The following is a 14,628-nucleotide window of genomic DNA, read 5'->3' on the forward strand; positions in this document are numbered from 1 at the left end:
TTACCTGCACGCTGGTAAGCCCGCAGGGTGCCTGGTGCTACGGAGAGGGCGATAGCCCTGGAGGCCTCGTCTCTCCACCGCTCGGGAGCCCGCCCAGGCTCCAAAGGTGGTCGGGGAATGCCTGTGGCGACTCTCGGGCCCACGGGGCCAGGGTCCGAAACCTGGACAACTGACCACGGGACAAGGCGTCAGCAACCCCGTTATCTAACCCGGGGACATGCCTAGCCAAAAACAATGTGTTTAGGGACAAGGACCTGTGCACAAAATGGCAGACAAGCCGCATGACCCTGTCACTCTTAGAGGACAGGGCGTTCACAACATGGACAACCGCTAGGTTGTCACACCAAAAATGCACAGTCTTGTCCCTAAACTGCTCACCCCAAAGCTCTAGGGCCACTATCAAGGGGAAGAGCTCCAAAAAAGTCAAATCCTTAACCAATGAAGAGGCACTCCATTCCGGAGGCCAAATCAACCAGCACCACTGGTCACCTAACACTACCCCAAAACCACAAGTCCCCGCGGCATCGGAGCAGTGCTGCAACTCAGCTTCCAAAAGAAGCTCGTGCCTCCAAAAAGACAGCCCATTAAATTGGTCTAAAAACTCCTGCCACACGCAGAGGTCAGCCCTGACCCCTGCACATAAGCGGGTACGATGATGGGGCAAACGGAGCCCCTTCATCGCAGTATATAACCTCCTAGAAAATGCCCTGCCCGGCACCACGACCCGGCAGGCAAAATTAAGTATCCCAGCTAGTTCCTGGAGCTGCGAAGAGTGACCTTCCTGCAGCCCAGAACCGTATCGAGCTTACCCCTGATTTTAGTCAACTTATCCAGGGGCAATCTGGAAGATTGCTCCTCTGAGTCCAATTCAATACCGAGGAAGGTAATCCTGGTGGCGGGGCCTTCGGTCTTCTCAGAGGCTAAAGGCACCCCCAACTGAGCGCAAAGGGCTTCGAAGTCCCGCATTAGAGCAACGCATTGCTCCGAACGCGCAGGCCCCGCCATCAGGAAATCATCAATGTAGTGAACGACCGAGCCCAGACCACTGCGCCTCCTGAGCGCCCACTCCAAGAAGGTGCTAAAGCTCTCAAAAAGAGAGCATGAGACAGAGCAACCCATGGGTAAAGCCCTGTCCACATAAAAACCACCTTCGAAATGGAAGCCCAACAGCTCGAAGTCGTCTGGGAGGAGCCGGAATGCCGACTTAATGTCGCGTTTACCCATAAGGGCTTCAACCCCACACTTCCTAACCATGGCCACGGCCGCATCAAAGGATGTGTACTGGGCTGAACAAAGTTCGTCAGGAATGAAATCATTCACTGACTCCCCTTTAGAAAAAGACAAAATCAACCTAAATTCACCACTCGCCTTTTTGGGGACCACCCCCAATGGGTATACTCTAAGATTCGGGAAGGGCGGCTCCGGGAAAGGCCCGAGGACCCTGCCCTCGGCCACCTCCTTCCGAATCTTTTCCCTAACAATGTCTTCATGTCCCACAACCGACCTAAGGTTGTCGGACATGAAGGCTTGCCTATCCCCCACGTAAGGGATTTTGAATCCCTTGGAGAAACCTAGCAAGAGAGCAGCCGCTCTCGAGCGAGGGTGGTAGTCAATCAACCAACCCCCAAGTGCTTTTAAATTAATTGGGCTGGGCCCCTTTTCCCCCAGTAGGTGGGGGAGGTTTTGCTGGACCCCCACCCTTCTTTTCCGCCCCCTTCTTGGGATGGGGTCACACGGAAGAGGCATGGGTCCCCCCACAATTCTCGCATGCATGTTTGTACTTGCAAAAGGGACGAAAACACGCCCCTTTTGCAGCAAACTCATGACACGCAGGGGAGGCTCCCCTCCCCGCTCCCCCCGTAGCTGACTTGGCTGGTGTGGAAGCCGCGGGCTCCTCCATAAAATGACCGCTATCGGTCCTATCGCACCCTTCCTTGCCGGACATATATGTGGCCTGGAACCATAGCTCCGGCACCACCATATCCCAGGGCAGGGAGGGGTCGTGAGCTATCCACATCCTAAAACCTTTGTCGTAATGCCGCCAGATAGTACCTTTATACTCAAAATGAGCCCTAGCAATTAGGTCAATATATTTGAGCATGGAAGCAGCCCTAGCCGGCTGCCTTTGAATCACAACTGATGCGTAAGTCAGGAAAGCGTACAGCCATGAGCTGAAACACTTTGTGACTTTGGTCTTTTTAGGCTTTTCCCCGGGCACTACATCCTTGTCCTGCTTGGGCACCTCTCTGTTCAATAGGGAGAAGAGGTCCACATACTCCCCCCTCCAAATCGCCTCCTTCACCGACGGGTGGAGGTGGTACCCCAGGGGAGTAGCAGGCAGCCCACATGGGATGGCCCCAGCCTTGATGCTGGCGAAGGGGTCCCACACAGTGGAGGCCCCGGTTCCCAACACCCCTAGCCCCGGTGGGTACACCAAAGGGGGCGGGGGCATAATAGCGGACGCTGGAGGGGTCCAACCCCCCACCCCAGGCCCCGGTGGAAAAACTACCCCCGGTGCCACTGCCGGCAGAGCCGGCGGGGACCAAACCTGACCGCATGTGCCTGACAGGGGCCCCATAAAACTAGCCCCAGTCCCCAAACCCGGCGGGCTAAGCCCTGAACCGGGTAAGGGAAGTAGCGAAGTGGTGGACATGAGTGGTGAAGCCTCACCTGTCCCGTACGGGGTGGATGACATCCACGGGGGGCCCATCCGTGCAGGGCCCTGCAACGCAGCCATCTGCCCCGACTGGGCCATCTGCCCGGTCTGGGCCATTTGCCCGGTCTGGGCCATCTGCCTGGTCTGGGCCATCTGCCCAGCCTGGGCTACCTCCTCCTCCAGATGTCATCCCCAGGCCGCCGATGCAGGCAGGGGGGGCCCGCCCGGGCCCGATCCGGATCGCCAACGCTCCAACTCGTCCAACCTCTCCAGGACCCTGGCCCAAGAAAGAGAGGGAGAAACATTGGGGTGAGAGGCTGTGGGCAGAAACCCCACCACCCTTTCTGGTGGGACCACCCCAGGGGGCCCCTCCATGCTAGCCTGAGCCCGGGCAGAAGGCCTAAGAGCCCTCCTAGGCCGCACTGCTGGTTGGGCCGGAGGGGCCCGAGCTTGCCTCTTCTTTGGGGCCATACCCTTATTGTTATTTTCTCCTATATCTTTTTATACTACCCTTCAACCAAAGAGCTCTTGCTGGGAAGCAAGGCCGACACCAATCCCCCAGGCCTTACCAGGGGAGGCCCCTCGGCAGGCCAACCCCCCAGCGGTGGCAGCGAAGCCTCACTGCCCACCCCCTTTATTAAGGGCCCAGAGAGGAGATAGCCCACCCTGGGTGAATGCCCCTGTGTAGAGCCGCCGAATACCCCCCCCAGGAGGGAAGCGCCAAGCCGCGCCACCCAACGGGCACCCCCCACGACCCCCCGATCCCGGGGGAAACCGGAGCGAGCAAACCGGAGGCGGAGACCAGCCGATGCTGGCTCCGCAATCCAAAACGGCTCCCGCCGTGCTATAAGCACTCTTTTCGCCGAAGCCAAAATGACGGCCGCAACACGAGGCCGTCCAAAATGGCTACCCCAAGCAGGCACTCAGCCGAGTGTCTGCTCAGCTGCAATGGTCCGGGCGAAAAGGCTGAGCCCGGGCCTGCGCGCCCTTAAATAGGGCCGGCAAGTCCCGCCCGGACCTGTCAGCAGTCAGGCCACGTCGGCCTGACTCTCGGCCGAAGTCTCGCCTCGCAAGACTTCGGCCGAGACCCAAGATGGCGGCCACCAGGAGTCCGGTGTCTGCCCGGCCCTCCTGCAAACACCGCCGATGGGTAAGTCCGCCGGCGCTATTATGTGTCATTCATATTTGCTTAACAGTGGAGCAAAGTTCAGCAAATATATTCACCCATCAATATTCTCACACCATTGTAAAGACTCTTACAGTATCTCACAAAGATATGGATTTACTATTATTGTAGTTACTCAGTAACCTCAATCTCTTCATGGGTGCAATTTTGACACTTTGTCTGTAACAGATTCGTTGAGTCCTTATAAATTTGTACTTGTGTCATCTAGGAAAATATGTTATTACTTAGTTTTCTTCCAACCTTCAATTTTTCCAGTCCTTAATATCTTCTCCGGGATTTTTCTCTTTGTAATCCAGAATACTTAAGCTTTACCTTCACTATTAGTGCAGTTCTGCAACCCAACAAGACAGACACAGACTTCAGAGGATAATAAAACCTGCAGAAAAAACAATTGCTGCCAACCTGCCTTCCACTGAAGACCTGTATACTACACAAGTCAAAAAGAGGGCCGTGAAAATATTTACTGACCCCTCTCATCCTGGACATAAATTGTTTCAACTCCTATCCTCAAAATGACAATACTATAGAGCACTGCACACAAGACAACTTGACACAAGAACAGTTTCCCCCCCCCAAACGCCATCACTTTGCTAAACAAATAATTCCCTCATCACTGTCAAACTATTCACTAAAGCTGCATTACTATTACTATTGGTCTCTTCATCATTCCTATCAACCATTCCTCCCATCTGTGACTGTAGACTGTAACTTGTTGCTTGCATCCTTAAGATTTATATTAATCTTGATTGTTTCCTGATTGCCTATTTGTACCCTATGGCAATCATTAAGTATTGTGCCTCATGGATTCTTGACAAATGTATCTTTTTTAAATGTACACTAAGAGCATATGCACCAAAGACAAATTCCTTGTGTGTCCAATCACACTTGGCCAATAAAGAATTCTACTCTACTATTCTAGTCTGATTTTAATAGAACAGAATATTAAAAATTAAGAACATTGATTGATCAATTGCATGCCATCAGGTCATTGACTCTTAGTGATCACATAGATAGATTTTCTCTATGATGATCTCTCTTTAACCTGGTCCTTCAGCTCTTCCAATGGTGCCCCAGTTTAAAGGCCCTGATTTGAGCCTGATTATTAAATCTGTTTTGTTTTGTATTGAGGACATAGACACACACACACCCAAGACCTGGGACCAAAGCCAGGAGAGAGGGCCCGATCTGTATTACTGGGGGGAAACTGTTCCAGAGAACGGAAGCAGTGACAGAAAAGACATGATTCCTTGGTCTCACTAGATCAGTGTTTCCCAACCTTGGCAACTTGAAGATATTTGGACTTCAACTCCCAGAATTCCCCAGCCAGCATTCGCTGGCTGGGGAATTCTGGGAGTTGAAGTCCAAATATCTTCAAGTTGCCAAGGTTGGGAAACACTGCACTAGATGACAATATTTAGAGAAGGGACCTGGAACTCTGCCTGCAGATAGCAGGTAGGCAGAAATAGTGAGTTAAAGCCATGTTTTGAAACCCATATTTCATAAAGCCTATTTGCAGTTGTCAACTGGCATGAATGCCTCACAGGGCCAATTTCCAGAAGATCCAGATCTGTTATACTCTGTGTGATCCTATATCCATACACTTTATGAGTAGAGAAATCCTTTACAATATTGTTGTTCAGTGAAATTGAAACTCTGGTGAATGAAGAATCAAGTGTCAAGTTCTTTTGCCAATTTTACCTGCCCATGTGTTGTTAGGCAAGATCTTTCCATCTAATTCTGTGATTGGTGTTGTAGGGCTAACCTATTCGTGTGGAGTGCACACACCAATCAATTCCACTTCCGGCCAAGCTCGACCTTTCCCCAGTGCATGGCACCACCTTCGTAGCCAGTATTAACATTTGTAGAAACTCCTCCAATGGCCTTCAAGCTTTTGTCACTGCCTTTCTTTTTGATTATCTGCAATCACTTGGAGCAGGTTTTCCTGATTTTGAGCCTTTCTCTGGAGTCGCTCACTGTACACAGGATAATAATAGTACTAGGGAATTATTGATCTGAACTGTTAGATTTCAGCATGACTTTACTTGCATTGATATGGTTGTCGAAGAAGATACATTTTATTTCACTCTTCTTACAGAGCTCATCAAATTCTTGATCTAGGGCAGAGTTAGGCAAAGTTGGCACTTCTATGACATGCGGACTTCAATTCCCAGAATTCCTGAGCTAGCATGATTGGCTCAGGAACTCTGGGAGTTGAAGTCTACAAGTCATAGAACTTTGTCTACCCCTGATCTAGGGGATTTCATATTTTTTCCTGAGCTCTCTTGACTTTATTGAGGCAACTACAGGTTTCTTTGGTGATCAAACCAGCATCTGTGAAGACAGTTGTGGTAATGGCCCATAAATCAACACCATAGCTTATGTTCTGCATAGCAATATTTGCTATTTCTAATCTATTGCGTTCTATATTTTCTTTTGAGGTAGAAGGCATGTATGTTTGGTCTAAGGCCTCTTCATGACTTCCATCACATTCCTCTTCATCTTCATCATCAGTCTTTTGTCCTTCATTTTCATAATAAGCGACGATTGGAATACTTCTCTGCTTCTCTCATCATCTTGTTGCTTTTGCCTTTTGACTAATTATTTTTGCTCAGGTACTTCTGGCAAACCAATCTGGTGAGATCCAAAAGAACCAATCTTGTCTCTCTGACCATTAACAAAAGCAAGTTCCTTTAGTGGTATCTTCGTCTCCTTAGGGCAGGTACAGTTAATGTGAGCTTTTTTGCAAACAGGACAGTCGAATTCAGCACACAGAACAATTTGACACTTGCAGTTGAGGATGTCAAACAGTTTCTCAAGTTTCAGTGAAATTCTCTTTGACATCTAGCTTTTCTCTACCAAAAGATATATCTTTGGCTTGATTCAGCTCTCTTGGATCTTGTTCAAGATTGTTGCTTGTGAATTTAAAATAAGGATCACAAAAGAACTGTTCTTTTGTTTCCACTTTTCAAGCACTTTTGAATATACAGTATGTCTCTTGCAATACCAGCTGCTGGGTAGTTTCTAGCATCATCACTACTTTGTTCTCTTAACAGAAGCCCATGTCTGAGAATGCTTTGTAGTATTGGGAGTTCAAAGGTAACAAGTCTTTGCCAGTCCCAGTTAGGTTGCTCATATGAGTGAATGTTCCCAGTCTTGTTCTTTTTAAAGAAGCCATTACAGATAAAGTTATCACACTCACAGGAGGCCAATAGTATTAACACTCTCACACAAAATAATGTTTAACAAAAAGAGAAAGACCACTGAACCTGTAAAATGAAACAAACAAAATGTTAAAAAGTTATAATGTTTATGTAGTTATTTACAAAGCACATCTTAATTATATTAAAGTAACCAAAATATCTTAATACTCCCAAAGGCATGGGAGCTTACAACATTTGAGCACCCTTAATGTTTGGAAATGTAAAGTTGAAAAATTTGACACATCATCATCATCATCATCATCATAATTTGAGGTATATTTATTCAGTATATTCAAGTCATCTCTTTGTAGTTTCCTTCTTTAATAAATTGTCTTTTTTGTCTTTGATAATTGCTCAAAGACAGAGAGGGGCGGCATACAAATCTAATAAATAAATAAATAAATAAATAAATAAATAAATAAATAAATCTTTTTATGAGAGTGTTCTTTTATTTATAATCTTGTCCGTAACAATTTCATCATTGTGCAATTTCTTTCATTATCTATTTAAATATAATTGCATATTGCTTAGAGTAGTAGAATTAGACGTATTAGAAGAGATCTAGTTTAATATCCAGCTTAGTACACAGGAGCCTCTAGAACTGTGATGGCGAACCTATGGCATATGTGCCCAAAGTGGCACGCAGAACCATATTGCCTGGCCTTTGCGGCGGCATCCGTTCCTTGTCTGGGTTTGTCGCATGCGCGCATGATGATCAGCTGGTCCTCGTGTGCAGCACTTTGAATCTCACCAGGCTAAAGGTTAACTCAGACTTTCATCCTTCTGAGGTCGGTAAAATGAGCATCCAGATTGTTGGGGACAATATGTTGACTCTGCAAACCACTTAGAAAGGGCCAGAAAGCACTGTGAAGCGGTTATATACTGTGTTTTCCCAAAATAAGACCCTATCTTATATTTTTTTGAATACTTAAATAAGTGCTTGGCCTTATTGCCATGCACTCAAAAGCCCAGTTGGGCTTATTATCAGAGGATGTCTTATTTTGGAAGAAATGGGGTAAGTCTAAGTGTTATTGCTATTGCTATTAAAAGTTTGTGATGTTTCTAGCTGTGTAAGGCTGCTTGCAGCCTGTGAGCTGCAGGTTGGACATGCTTTCTCTGGAATATCTCAGATCCAATATGTATAAAAGAGGATAAACCATATCATGTTGCCGCATTTTCCACTACCTAACATTCAACACTTAGTTGGACCAAGTGTTTATTTGCAGTGGTTTTTGTAATTTTGTCTTCTGTTGCTTTTCGCACTTTGAAGTATTTTTCTTCACTTTTAATTATGGCACAAATTTCAGCTTAGCTATTCACATATCAAATATAGTCCTTTAAAGCAGGGGTGAAATGCTCTCCGTTCACTCGTGCCTGTCAGTCATTGGAGAGTCTGTAGCGAAGGCAGCATGAAGCTCTGCTTACTTGCCTGGATACCACCATTTGGGTTCTTTTACCCTCTGCATGCGCAAAGCGTTCTTGCATGCACAGGTATGAGTTAATTGGGAGCATTTCATTCCTGCTTTAAAGGTAATATTTCCCTAATTGCTACAATATTGTTGGCCCAGTAATTTTATTTGTTTTCTATAGTTTAAGTTAAGTTAGAAATTTGGTAGCTCTTGTGATCTGTTTGGGGTGACTGAATACAACTCCTGCATTTTGCTTTGTAGAGTTTACAGTCAACTCTGTACTGGTATTGTCATCCATGTGTGATATTGCATGTCTCAGAGCTGTCTAATATAATATTTTAAAGATTTCATATGTCTTTCCTAACTCTTATAATGTGATCTTTTATTCATGAATTCAGCCACATATAGAAATATTTAGCATGGGATTATTTATATGAAAGAAAGTTTAAAAGTAAGAGCAGTGATGGTTACTTTTATTATTTTATACCACTCTATGATATAATTTATAACGATATAATGAGTCTGTTTTGGAATGAGCGGCATATAAAATGAATGAATGAGTGAATGAATGAATGACAGTTTTTACTAAGGTATTAGTTCTTATGCTTTCCCTTTTTCTAATTACCGTATTTTGCAATATCAGCAGCTAAAAGACAGTTAAAATCAGTGTTAACAATCTATTTAGTAACTACCATAAATGAGGTTCCTTATGGTAGTAATTTGCTGGAAGTTGTTGCATTTATAGCTTTGGTAAAGATACCTTAGTCATTTTGCTACTCCAGGAGTTAGTCAGTTGTATTGCTCTATGGGCATCTGTAATTTTTCGTGATATTTACAAAGTCAAAAAATATGTTTCTGGATTTTTATTTGTGTTTGCTTAATTAAGATTTCCACAGGTAGTTCTCGATTTACGATTCTTATTGCAGGCTAAATTATGGTTGTAAATTATGACAGTTGTTAAGCAGGCCACCGATATGACACATCTGATTTTGCAACCTGTTTTGCAGCAATCATAAAGCAAGTGACATGGTTGTTAAGTGAACCTATTTTTTGATATGGGGTGGTTTTGCCAGAAACTACAAGTAAAAATCAGTCATGTCATTACCAGATATTGGAAATGGCCATAAATGTGGTCAAATTGCTGAGTAACCAAAATGCAGTCATGTGACCCTGTGGAGGCTGTCTATCAGAACTTCAGATTGTAAATAGCTTTTTTGGGGAGGCGCTGTTATAACCCAAAGAAGTCTTGCTTTTACAGAAACTGGGGGTGGAGTTACTGGCTGTTTAAACTCACTTGGAGTTACTGGCTGTTTAAACTCTCAGAAGCTGGGGGTGGAGTTACTGGCTGTTTAAACTCACTTGGAGTTACTGGCTGTTTAAACTCTCAGAAGCTGGGGGTGGAGTTAATGGCTGTTTAAACTCACTTGGAGTTACTGGCTGTTTAAACTCTCAGAAACTGGGGGTGGAGTTAGTGGCTGTTTAAACTCACTTGGAGTTACTGGCTGTTTAAACTCTCAGAAACTGGGGGTGGAGTTACTGGCTGTTTAAACTCACTTGGAGTTACTGGCTGTTTAAACTCTCAGAAGCTGGGGGTGGAGTTACTGGCTGTTTAAACTCACTTGGAGTTGCTGGCTGTTTAAACTCTCAGAAGCTGGGGGTGGAGTTACTGGCTGTTTAAACTCACTTGGAGTTACTGGCTGTTTAAACTCTCAGAAGCTGGGGGTGGAGTTACTGGCTGTTTAAACTCTCAGAAACTGGGGGTGGAGTTACTGGCTGTTTAAACTCTCAGAAGCTGGAGGTGGAGTTACTGGCTGTTTAAACTCACTTGGAGTTTCTGGCTGTTTAAACTCTCAGAAGCTGGGGGTGGAGTTATTGGCTGTTTAAACTCACTTGGAGTTACTGGCTGTTTAAACTCTCAGAAACTGGGGGTGGAGTTACTGGCTGTTTAAACTCTCAGAAGCTGGGGGTGGAGTTACTGGCTGTTTAAACTCACTTGGAGTTACTGGCTGTTTAAACTCTCAGAAGCTGGGGGTGGAGTTACTGGCTGTTTAAACTCTCAGAAGCTGGAGGTGGAGTTACTGGCTGTTTAAACTCACTTGGAGTTTCTGGCTGTTTAAACTCTCAGAAGCTGGGGGTGGAGTTACTGGCTGTTTAAACTCACTTGGAGTTACTGGCTGTTTAAACTCTCATAAACTGGGGGTGGAGTTACTGGCTGTTTAAACTCTCAGAAGCTGGGGGTGGAGTTACTGGCTGTTTAAACTCACTTGGAGTTACTGGCTGTTTAAACTCTCAGAAGCTGGGGGTGGAGTTACTGGCTGTTTAAACTCTCAGAAGCTGGAGGTGGAGTTACTGGCTGTTTAAACTCACTTGGAGTTTCTGGCTGTTTAAACTCTCAGAAGCTGGGGGTGGAGTTACTGGCTGTTTAAACTCACTTGGAGTTACTGGCTGTTTAAACTCTCAGAAACTGGGGGTGGAGTTACTGGCTGTTTAAACTCTCAGAAGCTGGGGGTGGAGTTACTGGCTGTTTAAACTCACTTGGAGTTACTGGCTGTTTAAACTCTCAGAAGCTGGGGGTGGAGTTACTGGCTGGCAGTTGGAAGTCTGAGTGAGAGAACCAGGAGAAAGGTAGAGGCCAGTGTGCCTAATGGCACACAAATCATACAACTGTAAGTGAAAAATAGCAATGTATTCAGGGTTAGTGCACTTAAGATTGTGATTTTATTTTATTTCAAAATGACTGGCTTACTTCAATGTAATACTTGTTTTGCATCTGTGTTTCAAAGTACTCTTTTCAAATTTTCAAATGTGTTCTTTTTGTAAACAAATTATTAGTCTACGTGTACAAATCTAGAATCTTTCATCTGTGCTCTGCAAGCAGAAATTAGGTGCCCAATTCAGCCATTCCACTCTATTGAGCTGCCCCACTATCAGCCCCCTCTACAACAAAGATCCTGCAGGAGATGGGCAGTATGGACAACTGTTGAATCTGGCAGGGTGAGAGCTGTGAACCACAAACACAAAGCTTTTGCTGTGTCTCAGTGTAACAGATATAGTGCCCTTGCTGACCTTAATAGGGACACTAAAATGACAGCTCAGTGTATCAGGTATTAGCGGTACACATCAGTACCAAGGTAGCAAGGTAACCAAAAAAGAGAAGCCACCTTCAATTGTAAGGAATGAACATTTAGGAAAGGCTACCAAGGTTTTGAAAGAGGTCAGGTGTCTGCCAGGTGCTACTGCCAGCAGAGACAAAAGGCATATTTTTAAGATAGACAAGAATGTCAGTAAGGACTGTGATGTTGATGCTAATATACATCTTGGCACAAATGATCTGCCCCCAAAAGATGTACTTTCTGTGCAAAATGACTTCCAGAGCTTGGGGAATGAACTTAGTAGTATAACCTAATTAGTATAACCTTTTCAGAGATTTTACCTTTATATGAGCTGCTTCAAGAAGGGAGGCATAGAAGTAATAATAATAATAATAATAATAATAATAATAATAATAATAATAATAACAACAACAACAACAACAACAACAATAGCAACAACAACAACAATAAAAAGTGAAAGGCCTACATGTAGTAGAGTTTAATGTGTGGCTAAAGGGGTGGTATAAAAGGGGAGGCTTTTGTTTTATTAATCATGGTGTCTTCAGCTGGTCCAATGAAAAACTATACAAAAGGGTTGGTTTGCATGCATCAAAGAAATAAATTCACATATTTCCAGGTTAAACATTAAACTGAAGAGCCAGGACAGATATTTAATTGAAACAGAACATTTCTGTCCCCAGCAATCTAAAATTAATATGGTTAACAGTGCATGCAACATAGATACATGTGTGGGTACGTTTATCAGCCCTGCTGTCAAGCCAAGTCAAACATTTAATAGTGAATGCCATATCATGTGTACTAATCAAACAGGTAGCAAGAAAGCAGGGGCAGTCAGGCACAGCACAGGTCATGTAGACAGTGAACACAAGGTCAATCAAAATGGAATTAAATGTCTATACACCAATGCACAGAGTATGGGAAATAAACAGGGTGAATTAGAAATTCAAGTAAACAAGGGAAGATATGATATAGTTGCCATTATGGAAACCTGGTGGGATGAGACTGACAACTGAAATATATATATCTTCATCAATGACTTGGATGAAGGGATAGATGGGGAATTCATCAAATTTGCAGATGACACCAAACTGGCAGGAATAGCCAATTCTCCGGAAGAAGATAGAGAACGATATTGACAGACGTGAACATTGGGCGCTATCAAAAAAGATGAAATTCAATGGTGAAAAAAGTAAGGTTCTACATTTAGGCAACAAAAACAAAATGCACAGGTACAGTATATGTGATAACTTGCTCAACAGGAGTAACTGTGAGAGGGTTCTTGGAGTCCTAGTGGACATCCATTTAAATATGAGCCAGCAGTGTGCAGCAGCTGTCAAAAAGGCCAACACAATTCTAAGCTTCATTAACAGAGGGATAGAGTCAAGATCAGGTGAAGTGTTAATACTACTATATAATATCTTGGTAAGACCAGACTTGGAATACTGCATTCAGTTTTGGTCACCACAATGTAAAAAGGATGTGGAGATTCTTGAAAGAGTGCAGATAAGAGCAACAAGGGTGTTTGGGGACTGGAGGCTAAAACATGTAGAATGGTTGCAGAAACTGGGTATGTCTAATTAATGAAAAGAAGAACTACGTGACACATGATAGCAGTGTTGCAATATCTCTGGGTTTGCCACAAAGAAGAGGGAGTCAGGCTCTTTTCCAAAGCTCCTGAGGGTAGATCATAAAGCAATGGGTGGAAACTAATTAAGGAGGGAAGCAACTTAGAATTAAGAAGAAAATTCCTGACAGAACAATTGATCATTGGAACGGCTTGCCTCCAGAAGTTGTGAATGTTCCAACACTGGAAGTTTTTAAGAAGATATTGGATAACCATTTCTCTGAAGTAGTGTAGGATCGCCTTGCTAAGCATGGGGTTGGACTAGAAGACTTCTAAGATCCCTTCCAACTCTGTTGTTATTATTATTGTTACATAAGAAAAAATACAGACTTGCATGCAAGATAGTGATGATTATATGAGAGGAAATGAATGTAACACAAATCATATTCTGCTTGATTTCTTAGATTTGTGAATTATAGTCCCATTCCGGATGTATTTCTATATTTACTTTTTTCCACGTTCCCCTCTGGGATGGTTTTACAGTATATGCTTTCCTTTGGTCTATAATAACTGGACTGCCAAAATATATAAAACAACTAGATGGCAACAAAGAAATACTAAAAATGAAAACAAAACATTTGCTGATGTGTAGTGTATATTCAGAGGTTTGCAGCTCAGGTTTGATTGCTCTGACTTTCTTTATGCCTCAGATTCTCTGCGCCACCAGTTGGATGCAGAATTTAAATCTGATTTGGAGGAAGTCTTTACATGGAGAATGCTTCTCAACTCTGTATGAGAGATGTAGTCTGGTAGAGTTGAGAGGATATTGTGTGTGTATGTATTGGGGGGTGGAAGCAATGCATTTGCTGACTTCTGAAGAAAATACTTTTATGTGATGCGTGTTTCAAACTTGTCAGAGCAGTTTTCTCTCTAGCTTTGCATTCTTGTTAGCCCCAGGAGGAACTCTGACTCAGCTTCCTTGTGGGTACCCTGTTGTTGCTACAATAGAGCCCCTCCCTACCTTCCCCCAAATGCTCTAGGCTTCAGAATCAAGAATTCAGGTTGAAGATTTCAGGAGTGTTGTTTTTTTCCTTTTGTCTTCCAAAAGCAACATTTTAAAAATGCATTGTGATTTCTTCTGCCTTTTTAAAAAAATGTTCTCTCATTTTTGAAAGAGCTTTTGTTTTGTTTTGTTTTGTTTGATTTCTCAGCTGTTTATATCCATACACTAGAAAATCATGGTGGTGAGAGGAGAATTAACATGAGGACGACTAAGGAAGAGTAATGTAATAAATGTACTAAGTAGGGATATGTTTTGAATGTCTTGAGGTATTAGTCAAATAATATTTGCAGAAGCAGTGGAAGCAAAGGGATATTGTAGGAATGGAGGATTTGTCCCTGAAGTACCATTTAGAATTGTTTAGACAGACATGAGCATCATTGTATGCTAGTTCACGGTTTGGTATCTTTTAGCTTTTCAGTACACTGTATCTTTACAGG

General features: G+C 43.9%; 1 protein-coding gene across 6 annotated transcripts in view; it reads left to right on the plus strand.

Moving 5' to 3' along the window:
- Positions 1 to 14,628, plus strand: part of VGLL4 (vestigial like family member 4) — a 134,814-nt gene that overhangs the window by 20,414 nt on the left and 99,772 nt on the right. The window contains exon 1 of one of the 6 annotated variants that reach the window (XM_070738600.1): positions 10,988 to 11,117. The exons of 3 other annotated variants lie outside the window; for them this stretch is intronic. In XM_070738600.1, the coding sequence (XP_070594701.1) occupies positions 11,096 to 11,117 (22 nt within the window). In that variant the 5' untranslated portion in view covers positions 10,988 to 11,095. Of the gene's footprint in view, positions 1 to 10,987; positions 11,118 to 14,628 lie in introns of those variants that run through there. 2 more of the 6 variants (XM_070738590.1, XM_070738589.1) reach the window with 2 other exon arrangements.

This window comes from Erythrolamprus reginae, chromosome 2, assembly GCF_031021105.1.
Source record: "Erythrolamprus reginae isolate rEryReg1 chromosome 2, rEryReg1.hap1, whole genome shotgun sequence".
NCBI classification, from domain to species: domain Eukaryota; kingdom Metazoa; phylum Chordata; class Lepidosauria; order Squamata; family Dipsadidae; genus Erythrolamprus; species Erythrolamprus reginae.